General features: G+C 45.0%; 2 protein-coding genes across 2 annotated transcripts; one reads left to right on the top strand and one right to left on the bottom strand.

Moving 5' to 3' along the window:
- The first annotated feature begins 79 nt into the window (after window positions 1-79).
- On the top strand, window positions 80-9,145 carry OSGEP (O-sialoglycoprotein endopeptidase). The gene is made up of 11 exons (XM_004421314.3): window positions 80-642; window positions 2,136-2,255; window positions 4,921-5,096; window positions 6,978-7,073; window positions 7,210-7,259; window positions 7,407-7,485; window positions 8,027-8,092; window positions 8,200-8,290; window positions 8,528-8,603; window positions 8,700-8,798; window positions 8,946-9,145. The coding sequence occupies exons 1-11, from the start codon at window positions 528-530 to the stop codon at window positions 8,983-8,985; spliced, it is 1,008 nt and encodes a 335-aa protein (XP_004421371.1). The 5' UTR covers window positions 80-527; the 3' UTR covers window positions 8,986-9,145.
- A 4,250-nt stretch (window positions 9,146-13,395) lies between these two features.
- Window positions 13,396-15,680, bottom strand: LOC106800099 (solute carrier family 12 member 3-like). Its single transcript, XM_014780543.2, has 6 exons — window positions 15,147-15,680; window positions 14,799-14,910; window positions 14,566-14,652; window positions 14,033-14,174; window positions 13,867-13,934; window positions 13,396-13,752 (listed from the first exon to the last, which is right to left on the bottom strand). Exons 1-6 carry the CDS (start codon window positions 15,307-15,309, stop codon window positions 13,563-13,565), a joined length of 762 nt encoding a protein of 253 aa, XP_014636029.2. The 5' UTR covers window positions 15,310-15,680; the 3' UTR covers window positions 13,396-13,562.
- Window positions 15,681-15,803: the final 123 nt, after the last annotated feature.

Raw genomic sequence — 15,803 nt, forward strand, 5'->3', positions numbered from 1 at the left:
GGTGGCGGAGGAATGCTGGTGATTGGTTTGTCTGGCACCACATGACGGAGCAGCTCGGCCTTCCCGCCCTTCGCCCTGTCTCCCGGAATCGGAAGGACCTAACCCTCCATCCTCGGGCTGTTTATCGGTGTGCCAGATGCCCGACTCATTCTGCCACCTTGGCCGAAGACCCCAACACTGTGCAAGAGGGAGAAAATCAGTGGAGAAGCCTGGGCTGAACCGCGGGAGAGAGGCAGAAGAACGGATGGGAACGTACGGAGGAGATGCCGGCTCAGCGTCTCTGGCAGTTAGGAGGACAGGTCCTTGAAGGGGCCTTGACGGGTCGCCGTGACACGGGGGCGGGGCCGGCGCGGGCGCGCCACCGCAGGAGTACTGTAGTGTCTGTCTGTGCGCGCCGCTACCTAGCGGCGGCTTGCTCGTTGTCTTTCTTTGCGCTCCGGAATCAGCGACCTTGCAGGGCCTGGTGAGGGCTCCGCGGATCCGTTGGCAGCTAGGAGCCCTGCCGGCATTTTCTCTCAAGCTTGGCCATGCCTACGGTGCTGGGTTTTGAAGGCAGCGCCAACAAGATTGGCGTGGGAGTGGTGCGGGATGGCACGGTGCTGGCGAACCCGCGGCGGACCTACGTCACGCCTCCGGGCACAGGTGCGTGAGTAGTGGATTTGTAGTTTGCGGCGCGCTTCTCTGCACAGCATGACCTTCCTCCTCCTTAAACACTAGTGACGTAGGGAGTGGAGCGCATTGTCCGCTTCGTAGAGTTTTGATCCGAGTCTCTGAGATTCCGACAGTATTAACGTCACAAGGCTGATGGATAGAAGAGTCGCAGGCACTTGGACCTGGATCTTTTGGGTACATTCAGCTTTTATTGAGTGCCTTTTATGTGCTAATAATCAGCTGGCTGCTAGATACAAAAATAGGTCTTATGAGCCTGCTATGGAATCCGACATATAAACAGAACTTTACAGTATGGTAAATAGTGTAATATAGATGCAATCAAAATATTCTAGAATGAGAAGGAGTTTAAAGACTCTCAGCTTAGGTGTCAGACAGAACTGGCTGGCTTTGCAGTATTCATGTTCAGTATTTGTTTTTGGACTTCTGTTCCTTACTCTTAAAATGGGAATAATAATACAGTACCTGGGTCATTGGGTCTTGAGAATTAAAAGTACCAGGCACATTACAACTTGTAATAAATGTTATTTGTAAGTTATGATGTTACGTCTTGGCTATCCTCCTCCAAATTACCTGCATACATAGGAAAAGGTAATTGACTTGCATATACCTGAAAAGCCTCCATGAACAGGCGATGTTGTGACAGGTTACTCATTAACAATACATATGGGGCCGGCCCCGTGGCTTAGCGGTTAAGTGCACGTGCTCCGCTACTGGTGGCCCGGGTTCAGATCCTGGGCGCCCACCGACGCACCGCTTCTCCGGCCATGCTGAGGCCGTGTCCCACATACAGCAACTAGAGGGATGTGCAACTACAACATACAACTATCTACTGGGGCTTTGGGGGAGAAAAAAAGGAGGAGGATTGGCAATAGATGTTAGCTCAGAGCCGGTCTTCCTCAGCAAAAAGAGGAGGATTAGCACGGATGTTAGCTCAGGGCTGATCTTCCTCACAAAAAAAAAATAAATAAAATAAATAAAAAATAAAAGTAAAAAAAAAAACAAAAACCAATACATGTGTATGTTTAGCACTCACTCGTCTAAGCATTTTGGCACCAGGAATACAAAGATAAATAAAATAGCCAGTGCTTTGAGATGCTCATGGTTAAAACTTGGGAAACCACAGATAATTATAATGCTATAATAGTTATTTGTTAAATACAATGATGTGATCATGCACAAGGTTCTGTAGGCTTGCAGAGAAGATCTCCAAAGGCTATGAGATAGGTGTCACTTGAATTAAGTCCTGAAGGCTGAGTAGGAGTTGGGTATGAAGAAGGGCATTTCTGAGAGCTGTTCAGCATGGCGCAACAGGCTGGAAGAAGTATATCTGAAAACCTGGAAGACAGGATGCATGAGGAGAGTGAAAGGGACTCTTCTTACACTACTAAAATGCCTGTTTTTTACTTCTACCTACCTTTGCTATAGAAAAGCCCTATGATCTCTGACCTGTGTCCATCTCCTAGGATTCCTTCCAGGTGATACTGCCAGGCACCACCGAGCCGTTATCCTGGACCTGCTGCAGGAGGCACTAACAGAGGCTGGATTAACCTCCCAGGATGTTGACTGCATTGCCTACACCAAAGGTATGGCTGGGAGCATGGTCGCCAGTGGAAGAATATACAGGCATACCTCAGAGATATTGCAGGTTTGGTTCCAGACCACTACAATAAAGCTAATATCGCAATACAACAAGTCACACAAGTATTTTGGTTTCCCAGTACATATAAAAGTTATGCTTACACTGTACTGTAGCCTGTTAAGTGTGCCATAGCATTATGTCTAAAAAAAACAATGTACGTACCTTAATTAAAAAACACTTTATTGCTAAAAATTGCTAACCATCATCTGAGCCTTCCGCGAGTCATAATCTTTTTGCTGGTGGAGAGTCTCACCTCAATGTTGATGGCTGCTGACTGATGATGGTGGTGATTGCTGATGGTTGGGGTGACTAGGGCAATTTCTCTTTTTGGGGGGGGTGGGGCTGGGGCCCAAGACAAGCCCTGGCCAGGTGCTCACTGTGGTCACCCTGGTTCTGCCCCTTCTCTCTGAGGGGCAGTTTCTTAAAATAAGACCAACAATGAAGTTTGCTGCAGCAATTGACTCTTCCTTTCATGAATGGTTTCTCTGTGGCATGCAATGCTATTTGATAGCATTTTACCCACAGTAGAACTTCTTCAGAATTGGAGTCAGTCCTCTCAAACCCTGCTGCTACTTTATCAACTAAGTTTGTGTAATATTCTAAATCCTTTGTTGTCTTTTCAACAGTCATCACAGCATCTTCACCAGGAGTAGATTCCATCTCAAGAAACCACTTTCTTTACTCATCCATAAGAAGCAACTCCTCATCTTTTAAAGTTTTATCATGAGAGAAGCAATTCAGTCACATCTTCAGGCTCCACTTCTAATTCTAGTTCTCCTGCTGTTTCTACCACATCTGTAGTTATTTACTCCACTGAAGGCTTGACCCCTCAAAGTCATCCATGAGGGTGGGAATCAGCTTCTTCCAAACTCCTGTTGATGTTGATGTTTTGACCTTTTCTCATGAATCACTAATGTTCTTAATGGCATCTAGAATGGTGAATCCTTTCCAGAAGGTTTTCAATTTACTTTGCCCAGATCCCTCAGAGGACACTATCTATGGCAGCTATAGCCTTACGAAATATATTTCTCAATGAGACTTGAGAGTTGAAACTATTCCTTGATGCATGGGCTGCAGAATAGATGTTGTGTCAGGCATGAAACAACATTAATCTCATTGAACATCTCTATCAGAGCTCTTGGGTGACCAGGTGCATTGTCACTGAGCAGTAATATTTTGAAAGGACTCTGTTTCTTCTGAGCAGTAGGTCTCAACAGTAGTCTTAAAATTATCAGTAAACCATGTTCTAATACAGGTTTTGGATCATCCAGGCTTTGTTTTCCATTTATAGAGCACAGGCAGAGTAGATTTAGCATAATTCTTAAGGGCCCTAGGATTTTTGGAATGTAAATAAGCCTTGGCTTCAACTTAAAGTCAGCAGCTGCATTAGCCGCTAACAAGAAAGTCAGTCTGTCGAAGCTTTGAAGCCAGGCATTGACTTCTCCTCTCTAGCTATTAAAGTCCTAGATGGCATCCTCTTCCAATAGAAGGCTGTTTCATCAACATTGAAAATCTGTTGTTTAGTGTAGCCACTTTCATTAATCATCTTAGCTAGATCTTGTGGATGACTTGCTGCAGCTTCTACATCAGCACTTGCTGCCTCACCTTGCACTTTTATGTTCTGGAGACGGCTTCTTTCCTTAAACCTCATGAATCAACCTCTCCTAGCTTCAGACTTTTCTTCTGCAGCTCCCTCACTTCTCTCTGCCTCCACAGAATTGAAGAGAGGTAGGGCCTTGCTCTGGATTAGGCTTTGGTTTAAGGGAATGTTGTGACTGGTTTATCTTCTATCCAGACCACTAAAACTTTCTCCATATCACTAATAAGGCTGTTTTGCTTTCTTATCATTCATGTGTTCACTGGAGTAGCACTTTTAATTTTCTTCAAGAACTTTTCCTTTGCATTCACAACTTGGCTAACTATTTGGCTCAAGAGGCCTAGCTTTTGGCCTGTCTTGGCTTTTGACATGTGTTTCTCATTCAGCTTAAGCATTTCCAGCTTTTGATTGAAAGTGAGAGACATGTAACTCTTGCTTTTACTTGAACGCTTAGAGGCCATTGTAGGGCTATTAGTTGGCCTAATTTCAATATTGTTGTGTCTCAGGGAATAGAGAGACCTGAGGAGAGGGAGATGGGGAAGTGGCCAGTTGGTGGAGCAGTCAGAACACACACAACATTTATCAGTTAAGTTCACCATCTTAAACAGGCACAGTTCATGATGCCCCAAAGTAATTACAATAGTAACATCAAGGATCACTGATCAGAGATCACCATAACAAATATAATAATAGTGAAAAATTTGAAATATTGCAAGAATTACCAAAATGTGTCACAGAGACATGAAGTGAGCAAATGCTGTTGGAAAAATGGCGCTGGTAGACTTGCTTGACACAGGGTTGCCACAAATGTTCAATTTGTAAAAAAGACAATATCTGTGAAGTGCAATAAAATGAGGTATGCCTGTACCCAGGGTTTGGCCAGGTCAAAACAGCTTCTAGCTCACCGTTGCTACCACCACTACCCCTAACCCACCTCTCACATCCCTTACTTCCCCCAGCTCTGTTTTTCCCAATCTCTGTAGGATTCTAACTCCCATTTCTATCCCCATAGGACCCGGCATGGGTGCCCCACTGGCATCTGTGGCTGTTGTGGCCCGTACTGTGGCCCAGCTGTGGAATAAGCCATTGCTGGGTGTGAACCACTGTATAGGCCACATTGAGATGGGCCGCCTCATCACTGGAGCCACCAGCCCAACTGTGCTGTATGTCAGCGGAGGAAATACACAGGTATTTACAGTACCCCACCATTCCTTCTTAATTTCTAAGGCACTGTACCAGCAACTTTCATGTTCTGCCTGAGTAGCAGGAACAGCAATAACAAAGTGGGGCTCAAATGAACCTAAAATGTTATGCACTAGAAAACCCACAATAAAGTTTGTAACATTGCAGATTTGGGCAGGATGATCAGAACAATATGTGGTTATAAAGATTAAGAATTTCCAATTTGAAAAAGGAAAGAATGGTAAGGATTGAAGCCTTCAAAATAATGAAAGGATTTTCACTTTCATTATTTTGAGCTTATTTCTTTGATGAATCTTAGCAATTAAAAGTAAGGGACACTACCCAATTTGTTTCTTTAGGACAACTACATGTTTTGTTTTACGTTACTGGTGGTAAATGTATAAAAGTTGTTATTCTAAGAGTAGGGAAAACAAGGGCCAGCCTGGTGGCACAGCAGTTAAGTGCGTGCGCTTTGCTTCAGTGGCACGGGGTTCGCAGGTTCAGATCCCAGGCGCACACCGACGCATGTCTTGTCAAGCCATGCTGTTGCGGCGTCCCATATAAAAAGTAGAGGAAGATGGGCACAGATGTTAGCCCAGGGCCGGCCTTCCTCAGCCAAAAGAGGATTGGCATCAGATGCTAGCTCAGGGCTAGTCTTCCTCACAAAAAAAAAAAAAAAAAAGAGTGTGAAAACATAAATAACTTTAAAAAACACTTTATAAATTATAGATGGTATTTTAAGTTCATAAGTAAAGCCAGAGTTGTTTGAGATACCTGACAAGACCTTTTTAGGTTGGGATTGGAAAACTCCAGCCTTCCTTTTCCTACAGAACACCTGTTGGGGTTAGTGTGAGTAATAGGCTTTGTCCCCAGCTTATGAAAGGGTTATGTTCTAATACTTCATTTTGTGAAATAGTTATTAAAGATGAAGTATACATTCCCGTGAAATCGATGTGGGAGCTTTAACAGGTAGAGGGCTAGTAGCTGGTTGAGGCCTGAAGGATGACATACAAAGGTAGAGACTTGGGGTGTGGTGAGCTGCAGCAGAGGCTTACAAGAGTTAACTCAGAAGACCAGTGATAGAGGCTTCTCTTCTCTTCCTCTTCCGTTTTGAAGCCTGCCTAGGTGTAAAAAACAAGGAAGATGATTAGGTAGAGAGAAGTAGATAACAGAAGTGGAAACGCAGGATTTTGTCCTTCCCCTTTTGTTGCCAGCCTTTGCCAGCAGAGTAGGATCTACATCAGAAGGGAAGGAAATCCCCAGCAGCACCAGGAAGGGAAGGGGACTTCTTAGGGTCCCTAGGGAGCACTCATTGTCAGAAGCATGGAGCATATGTGTCAGTGGGTGATAACTATTCTCTGTGCCAGAAGGTGATCACATATGAAGATGAGCATAAGTTGATGACCAGTGCTGAGCTGAAGGGGCCATTAGTCTGACCCAGTATGAGATTTTTGAGTTTTCCAACTCTGCCTCTTCTCTTGTTTCCAAATACCACTGCCCTGGTAGGATAATCTAGAAGGACTCTGGTTCCCTGCCTCCAAGCAAGAAAGCCTGTTCCCTAGTCCATGCTGTCAAGACTGCTTTTAAGGGATAGGTCAGGAACCTCCAAGCTAGAAAAATGTATTTGAAAGGACAGTTGGCTTCTGCCCTGACCTAGACTATCTTCTGTGGATTAGGAATCTGCCCTGGGAATCCTCAGGGTGTATATGGGCTTCTTCTTAGATAAAAGCTATAAAAAATTACCCATTTAGGATTTGGGAAAGTACTTTTTTCTGTTTCTTATTGGAAGCTCTGGTGGCCCTGTTGATCCTCTGCTGTGTTCTTCCCCAAAGCCAAATGCTCCTCTTTACAGACTTGAGCTTTCATGGACATCCTCATCACCCTTAGGTGATTGCATACTCAGAACATCGCTACCGCATCTTTGGGGAAACCATCGATATTGCTGTGGGTAACTGTCTGGATCGTTTTGCTCGAGTGCTGAAGGTAAGCCATTGGGGCTGCAGAGAACATGAGATGTGGGTGAATTTCTGGGGAGTCATGGAAATAGAGGGAGAAAGTAGTAAATTAGCCTCTTATGCTTCCTGGATATCTGACTTCATCCTCTTTTTCCTTCTACTAGATTTCCAATGACCCAAGTCCAGGCTACAACATTGAACAGATGGCAAAGCGGTAAGGAGATACAAGGTGGAAGGAGGCTGACTGGTGGGGATTCAGGGATTTCCCTGTATATATATTAATGAGATTTGGGAGGGGCTTTGGACAGTGAGCAGCCAGCTGACTACAGGCTTAGCGCCTCATATACTCACTCCCACATAGAGGCAAGAAGCTAGTTGAGCTGCCATACACTGTAAAGGGGATGGACGTCTCGTTCTCGGGGATCCTGTCTTTCATTGAGGTGAGTGTGGGGGAGGGGAGGAGACGGGAACTTTCATGCTTTTTAATGAAGCATATCTGTTTTGCTCACCATTGTATTTCCTGCATATAGCATAGTACTGGCCCATATTAGATGCTGAATAAATTTATTTAGCAAATATTTATTGAACATCTGTGTGCCAGGCAACAGCGATACTGCATAGAGCAAAATAAAAATCCTTGCCTACGTGGAGCTTGGGTTCTAATGGGGGAGACAAATAAAGAAACAAAAAAAGGAAGAAAGAGGGAAATAATCAAATATAAAGGGTCAGACAGTGGTGAGTGCTAAGCAGGGTAAGGGGTTGGAGGTGCCAGGGCAGGCATTCATAATTATTGACTCTTGAATGAATGCTGCCCATTCTGTAGCTTCATGCCAGAGAAGGGCAAAGTGTGGTACTGGATGTCCTGGTCAGGTGAATTGTGGTGAAACACGGTGATCCTCCAAGTGCACTAATTTTTGCTCTCATGTCATCGCCCAACCAGTATTCGCTGTTTCATCTGTTTGTTTTCCCTCTTAATTACAGGATGCAGCCCAGCGGATGCTAGCCACAGGCGAATGTACTCCTGAGGATCTATGTTTCTCTCTGCAGGTAATGGACTAAAAAGCTAGGACAGAAAGTTGGGCTGAAGAAGCTTTTATATAGTAGAGTTAAGCTGGGATCCCCTCTGATGTTTTCACCCTGTCTGCCACCCACAGGAAACTGTGTTTGCCATGCTGGTAGAGATCACAGAGCGAGCCATGGCACATTGTGGCTCCCAGGAGGCCCTCATCGTGGGAGGTGTGGGGTGTATGTATCATTGAACAGTGCTCCTCTTTCCTATCATTGGGCATGTGCGTCTTCCTCCTGACATTCTAAATCCTAAGGGTTTGGGGAAATTATTAGTCTCATTTCTTGTCCTATGTTTCCCAGTCCTTGCCACCTAGATCCCTACTTCATTTTCCTAAATAAATGCACATGAGGTGTACAGCTGGACCGTGGAGAAATGGCTAAAACTAAGCTAACCCGACCCCTACCTCTTCATAGGTAATCTGAGGCTACAGGAAATGATGGAGACAATGTGCCAGGAACGTGGAGCCCGGCTTTTTGCCACAGATGAGAGGTAAAGGCCCTTCCCCTTTCTGGATTTCTTTTTTTTTTTTCCCAATTACTGTGATTTTCCACTGTTAGACCCCAAATTTCATTATCTCTTTCCCAGATTCTGCATTGACAATGGAGCCATGATAGCCCAGGCTGGCTGGGAGATGTTTCGGGCTGGACACAGGACCCCCCTCAGTGACTCTGGGATCACACAGAGGTGAGTACCCCTGTGGAGGGGCTGGATTGGATTATATGGGAGGTAGGCAAAAATCAGCAGGGAAGAGGGTCCAGAATCATGAGGGCAGAGAAGGATGGATGATGCTCAGGGATAGCCGTCCACCAGATTTCTCCTATTATTTCACAGATATCGGACAGATGAAGTAGAAGTAACCTGGAGAGACTAAGAAGGTTAAGAGGATCAAGGTGGATAGTGCCTAAGAGGAGCCCAGGGGACTCTGGTCCTAATCTCTGTCCTGAGATGGGAGTCCTAGCAAGGCTGTGGACTCCCCTCTCCCATCATTTGAACTCAAGATGACTCAGCAATAAAATATTTTGGAGTTTGTATGTTGGTAATCAGCTTGTGTTGTTCAGGAACAGTATAGAGTTGGCACTGGATAAATCCTTGGTGATGAGGTGAATGGATAAAGAGGCAGGGATCAGAGCAGCATCCTCTGCAAGCTGACTGCAGGTCGCCTTGGGGGCTGCTGCTCTGGAGATAAGATTGAGGGGATCTTAGGTACTATTGTAACATCCCCTTAATAATGGTATTATAACTAATATTATTTTAGTATCAGGCCTTGTGCTAACTGCTTTACAGTCATCATCTCATTTAAATTCTTTGAAGTAGATACTCAGGACTTCCCTCAAAATAGCCTGGAACCAGGTCTAATTTCACACTAATTTATAACTCAAGAGTAAAAGTGTTCCTCCTCCGTATACTTACCCCTACACACACTTCCGTTGGCAGCCTTGAAGGGAAGGCCAGGCCTACCCTACCACAACGACCAGAACTAATCTCATCATGCCCTTATCTTGTTTATGTCAATCACTACACAAAGCCCCGAACCACCAGGCCACCTCCATCTTTTACACTCTAATAACCCTTATTCTCCACCTCCCCGTCTACCTCCCTCTTCCAACTTCCTAAATTCTTTGCTCTCTGAACTAATAGCCAGTCATTAGCAAAATTTCCTATATCCTCAACCTCTTCTCTGAATGTTCCCTTTACATTTCTGCTCTGAGCCCTGGTTTCCCCTGAGGACTCTGCTTTTCCTACTGCCTCTGGTGGTGCACATTGTACCACTGGGCCTGGAGGCAGTGTGGGTGTCCTCATTTTTCCTCATATTATTTTCAGACAGTTCTCTTTTTTTTTGGTGAGGAAGATCAGCCCTGAGCTAACATCTGCCAATCCTCCTCTTTTTTGCTGAGGAAGACCGGCCGTGGGCCAACATCCATGCCTATCTTCCTCCACTGTATATGGGGCGCCACCATAGCATGGCTTGCCAAGCAGTGCGTCAGTGCGCGCCTGGGATGCGAACCCGTGAACCCCTGGCCGCTGCAGTGGAGCAGGTGCACTTAACTGCTTGTGCCACCAGGCTGGCCCCCAGACTGTTTTCTCTTATCCCTAACACACCTCAGCTTTGAAACGTATGTCATTAGACTATTTCGTGCCAATACCACTTCTCTCAGAAATCTTGGTGATTTTAATATCCATGTAGATCATCTTTCTTACACTCTGGTCTCTCAGTTCTTTGCTCCTCTGGTGATCTTGTCCTCCAGACACTCATTCCCTTGGTTATATTCTAGACTTACAACTGCTCCATATCCCAATCTCAAAACATTCCACTCTTCTACCATTACCTCCTGTCTTTCCAGTTCATTCCCTTTAGTGCACTGAATCCAGCAATTCATCCCTTCACCAGGACCTACAATCCATCCATTGATCTTCTTTCCTTTCCGCTGACCTCATCTTCCACATGTCTTCATGTCCCCCTCCAGCTAAATTCCAATCACCAGCACTTCATTGCAAACACGTATCTCCCTTGCCTCTCTTTTGCTTTTGTCATACTCTACTCTTCACCTACTTTACGCCTAGACCCATACAGCTGAAAGGGCTAGCGAAAAACAGCCAGGCTGACTTGTCTTTAAATTCATCACCATGAAACTTAAGTGATCCTTTATGCTCCCTAGCAATATCCCCTAGTCCTTTCACTTGCCTTCTTTTCTGATAACTGTTTCATATGTTCTGACCCCTCAAATCTCCACTATCTTCACTCATTCTCATCTTTCTTTGGTTCCCATTTCAGTGAAAAAATGGAAACAATCAGAAAATGTTCACAAGCTCCCACCACTACATCTAACCCCCTTCCAGCATTTATACACATATACTCTGCTTTCCCTCCTGTTTTTATAAACGAATGGTTCTCAACTGGGTCTGATTTTGCTCCCCAGAGGACATCTGGTTGTCACAGCTGGGAGGCAGTGCTACCAAGTAGAGGCCAGGGATGCTGCAAAACATCTTACAATGCACAGAACGGTCCCCCACAACAAAGAATTATCTGGGCTAAAGTGTTATTGATGTCAAGGTTGAGAAACCCTGCAATAAACAAACTGTCCGTGCTCCTGTACAAATACTTGTGCAGTAGATCCCATCCTCTAGCTTTTAAAGGACATTTCTCAATAATTTTCCCTTTCTTGTAGAGTCAGAATTTCCCTTTCTCTCCTGGATCTTACTATCAGCACACAAATATGCTATCATTTTCCTCATCTTACAAATATATAAACCCCCCAACACCATTTCCCCTTCCATTGTTTCCCATTTTTCTGCTCTATTTTATAGCAAAACATCTTAAAAGAGTTGCCTCCAGTTCCTCTCCACCAATTCCTTATTAATTTCACTCCACTAAGACTGTTCTTACCATGGTCACCAATGGACTTGCAGAAACCTAAATCTAATGGTATATTCTGCTTCATCTTTTTTTTTTTTTTTTTTTAATGAGGAAGGTTGGCTCTGAGCTAACATCTGTGCCAACCTTCCTCTGTTTTAGTATGTGGGATGCTGCCACATTGTGGCCTTGATGAGCGGTGTGTAGGTCCACGCCTGGGATCCGAACCCTCAAACCCCAGGCCGCTGAAGTGGAGCACGTGAATTGAACCACTACGTCACCGAGCCAGGCCCTTGCTTTGTCTTACATAGGCGGTCAGCAGCATCTGACACTCCCTCTTTGAAACATTTTCTTTACTTGGGTTTAGGACATATTCTCTGGGTGTTTGCCTTCTAGCTTGCTGGCTGCTCTTTCTTAGTCTCCTGTGCTGGTTTCTCCTCATCTCCACAACCTGTTAACTCTCTAGAGTTCAGTCCTTGGACTGCATCTATATTTACACACATACTTGCAGTGATTTCATCCAGTCTTATACATTAAAATCATTTCAGTGTGGATGACTCCCAGTTTTTCAGCTCCAACCTGGATTTCTGTCCTGACTAGCTGCCCATTGGCATCTCCACTTGGATGCTTAATAATCATCTCAAATTTAACATGTACAAAATTGAACTTACTTTCGCCCCAGCTTACTGCTGCAGTCTTTCCTATTTCAGTTAGTGACAACTCCATCTGTCTAGTTGTTCATGTCAAAGCACCTCAGTATTATCTTTGTCACTTCTCTTTCATCCCCTTCAATTTATGAAATCACGTTGACTTTACCTTCAGAATACATCCAGAGTCCCATTTCTTCTCACTTCCACTACCGCCACCCGAGACCAAGCCAGAATTATCAGTTTCCAAGATTATTGCAGTAGCTTGTCTTTCTGCTTCCACCATTGTCCACGTATAGTCAGTTCTCAACATGGCAGCCAGAGTGAATAGTGTTAACATGGAAGCCAGGTTATGTCACTCTTCTGCTCAAAACCCTCTGTGTTCTATATCAGAGTAAAAACCAGGGCCCTGTGAGACTCTCCTCAATCTGCCCAACCCCGTCCCACTTACTGCTTTGACCTCGTTTCCTGTGACTCATCTCCTTGTTCACTCTGCTCTAGCAACATTGGCCTTGTCTTCCTTAAACACTGAAGGTGTGCTGACCCTCAGGGTCTTTATACTTGTCCCTTCTACCTGGAAAGCTCTTCCCTCAGGTTTAGCTCACTCCATCATAGTCTTTAAATCTTTGCTCAACTTTTTTTCTCTTTAGTGAGGCCTTCCTGACAATGCTACGTAAAACTGCATTCCTCTAGCACTTTCTAGGCCCTTTCCCTGTTTTGTTTCTCTTCATTGCACTTACCACCTTCTAATCTAATACTTTTATTTATTAATTTATGTTCATTGTTTGTCTCCTCCCATTAGAATATAAACTCCATAAGGGAGGGGATTTTTATCTTCTTTTATTCATTGCCATGGCATCTCCCAGTATTTAGAATAGGATCTCACACATAATAGACCTTCAATTAGGGTTCACTGAATGAATGAATAAGTTAATGGGGAAGTAAACCAAAGAGATAATCAAAGGACTATAAAGTAAGACTTGGGCCAAAAGATAAAAGAATTGAGATTATATGAGCTTGGGAAAAGAGTAAGTTTCTGATGTCTTACTAAGTAGATAGTGATAAATACTTTTCATTTATGAAGGATAGACACATAAATGTGTTGACAATGCACAAAGACGTGGAGGTTTCAAGTCAGAAACTTTGGGATGGAAGATAGAAGATAAATTCCTCCCCTTGAATGTATTTGAGGAGAAGAGCAAACTCTGTTTCTGTAGGCTTGGAGAGTTAATTTTATAAATGGGCAGCAAGTATGTTACATTAGCCTCAGGGTTTTGTTTGTAACTTTTTATTAATATTAAGGGGTGAAATGGATCTTGGAGGGAGGACCTTCTTTAGCACTGTAGTCCCAGTTGGTATTGCGTAGTAGGGAAGTTCTTTCCTCAGGGAGTTTTGGGCTCTTGTCTGAGGCTTCCCAAGGGTAGCCTCAAAGTTTGTGGAGCCAAGAAATCATGGCTCCTTGAGTCCTAAATTGTGGGCAACTCTTCCTAGCTCAGTCTCTCCTGAGTCGCTTACTGCCAAGTCCTGCTGCTTTCCATGAATGAAGGCAATGGGGCATGTCAGGCCCCTGGACAGCATCTCCAGCCAGGTCATGTGGAGGGCCCCAGGGCAGGCTGACCAAGGGATGACAGGTAGGCTCCTGTTATGGAAGGCAGTGTGAGGCATGGAACATGTTCCTCAGTTTTTCTAGCCATCAGACTAGCCCTGCCCCTGGGATCTACACCCCTGCAGTTTGGAATTTTCCCAGACTCACATTACTATGAGGGCAGCATCCTGGGAATATTGCCATAGGACTTCATGAAGACACATGTGCCACTCCATCTACGTGGTTAGGAAGAACGGGCAGAAGACAAGGTGAGTGCCATTATCAGTTCCTACTCTGGGACAGTTGCCCCACTGCTGGCCCTGTTCATGTGTACCTGCTTTTGGTTCCCCTGTAGGTCCTGCTCAGAGATGTAGCCCGAAGGATCAGGAGTGTTGAGAGAGGTAGATTCCAGGTCCCCCTTTGGTGGTGGCTTCTGCAACCAGTGAAAGGCCACCAAGTCTTCAAAAGCCTTTTGGCTACAGAGAAAAGAAACCTCAGATTCAGCAAGAAGCAGAGAGTGTCTGTCGTCCCCTAAAATTTCTGTCCTGGGGGATTTAGGAAAAATAGGGCTTCTTCACTCTTCAGTTTTTCTCTATTTTGCTGCCTAAACTCTTGGGTTTCTTTCAAACTGGTAACCATAAACCCATTCAGATGTAGGTAGAGACTACATCTACTCTGTTGCAGCCAGAACTCCCCACTGCAGTCCTCTTTCATCAGACTTCAGCTCCTCCTCTCTCTCTCCCACTTTGCGTGCCAGAATAATCAGTTAAGTTATAGCTTGTCTCACACTTGCAACCTTACGTTCTTAGCTCTGAAGAAGGAAGACAGGAAGGGAAGAAGTGTATGGGGTAGCGGGCTGGTCCTGACCTCGTCTCTTGAGGTTTGCCCGTGAGCTCAGGTAGTACAGTCACATGTTGGAAGCCAAGCCTGAACCTTCTGAGGAGGGAATGTATCCTAGGGCAAGACAAGAGAGGAACTGGACATTTTGCCTACATTTCCCAGCTCCTTTCCTATCCCTCCATCTGTAGCAAGTGACCCAATACCCTCCCCTCCCCTTCCTGTCTTTAGGCCATAACCTTGGGTTTTCTTGAAGTGCTCACTCTTTGTGTTTCTCCTCCAGCTGCTCAGGGGGACTGCTCACAAAAACTCGTACAGGACATCGAGCCCATTTTTTTGTGTGTGTCAGTACATAGGGGATCAGCATAGTCAGCCCTGTGAAGATAAGAGGAGAGGAAATGGGCAGCCTCCCTGCCCGCCTTCTCTTCAGAACTGGGAAAGGGAGCAAAGTGTGAAGGCCTCTGAGGTGGGAGGAAGGCATTGGGTACTTTGTAAATGCAGAGTTTGTTCTCAAGTCCTCCCTGGTTTTTATATCCCCATCCTCCCTTTCCTCTTCTCCTCTGGAACTTGGAGAAGAGTTGGGGCTTTTTAGGGAGCCACAGAGTCTCTACCTCCATTCTCACAGAGCCCGTACACGTCCAGTGTCCGCCAGCCCTGCTTGGACTGGAATGAGGTTTGAGGCTGCCGGTGTAAGGATACTGCCCAAGAAGAGAGAGGAAAAGAATGAGACAGATTCCTTATCCAGCTGAGCAATTGCTCCCAACTCAATATCATACCTTCCCCTCCCAGAAGAAAATTGTTGCTATCCCAGAGAAATGTCACGTGGCTTCTCTCTCCATTGACTAACCACACACCCTTTTCTGTTCATTTTACTGGGTGCTTATTTCTTCTCTTCCCCACTGCCTAACTCTGTTTCAGGATCTGTTTTAAGATTGGTCTCCTCTTCCTTCTGAGTATCCATTCCTATGGAATCCAAAAACCTTGGGTTTACTGGGAAAGGTGGGGGGTATAATACAAAACAATGTTGTCTTTTTGCATCCTTCCTCGAGCCACCCATTCAGTGTGGACACCCCAAGTGCAAGCTAGTTAGACGTGAGGTAGTATCAGAATTGGGGTAGTGCCAGAAAGCTTGCTCTGGAATTAGACCACCCCCTCCTGGCACACCCATCCTGCTACTTTGTATCTCTTGATCCACATTTCTCCCACCTGATTAAGATACCTTTAAAGCTTTCCCTCCTCCCCTAAGGTTTCAGGAGAACTAAATATAT

The sequence above is a fragment of the Ceratotherium simum genome, chromosome 3, assembly GCF_057802395.1.
Source record: "Ceratotherium simum simum isolate JZ-2026a chromosome 3, ASM5780239v1, whole genome shotgun sequence".
Lineage (NCBI taxonomy): Eukaryota > Metazoa > Chordata > Mammalia > Perissodactyla > Rhinocerotidae > Ceratotherium > Ceratotherium simum.

What these genes read in the sequence shown, in the direction of transcription:
- OSGEP (XM_004421314.3), top strand. Translation starts at nt 528, where the DNA reads ATGCCTACGGTGCTGGGTTTTGAAGGCAGCGCCAACAAGATTGGCGTG. An exon ending in TCAGCGGAGGAAATACACAG is followed by an intron (nt 5,097 to 6,977) that starts GTATTTACAGTA and finishes CATCACCCTTAG; the next exon opens with GTGATTGCATACTCAGAACA. An exon ending in ATCTATGTTTCTCTCTGCAG is followed by an intron (nt 8,093 to 8,199) that starts GTAATGGACTAA and finishes TGCCACCCACAG; the next exon opens with GAAACTGTGTTTGCCATGCT.
- LOC106800099 (XM_014780543.2), bottom strand. Translation starts at nt 15,309, where the DNA reads ATGATATTGAGTTGGGAGCAATTGCTCAGCTGGATAAGGAATCTGTCT. An exon ending in CGGGCTCTGTGAGAATGGAG is followed by an intron (nt 14,911 to 15,146) that starts GTAGAGACTCTG and finishes TTATCTTCACAG; the next exon opens with GGCTGACTATGCTGATCCCC. An exon ending in CTGGAGGAGAAACACAAAGA is followed by an intron (nt 14,653 to 14,798) that starts GTGAGCACTTCA and finishes GTCTTGCCCTAG; the next exon opens with GATACATTCCCTCCTCAGAA.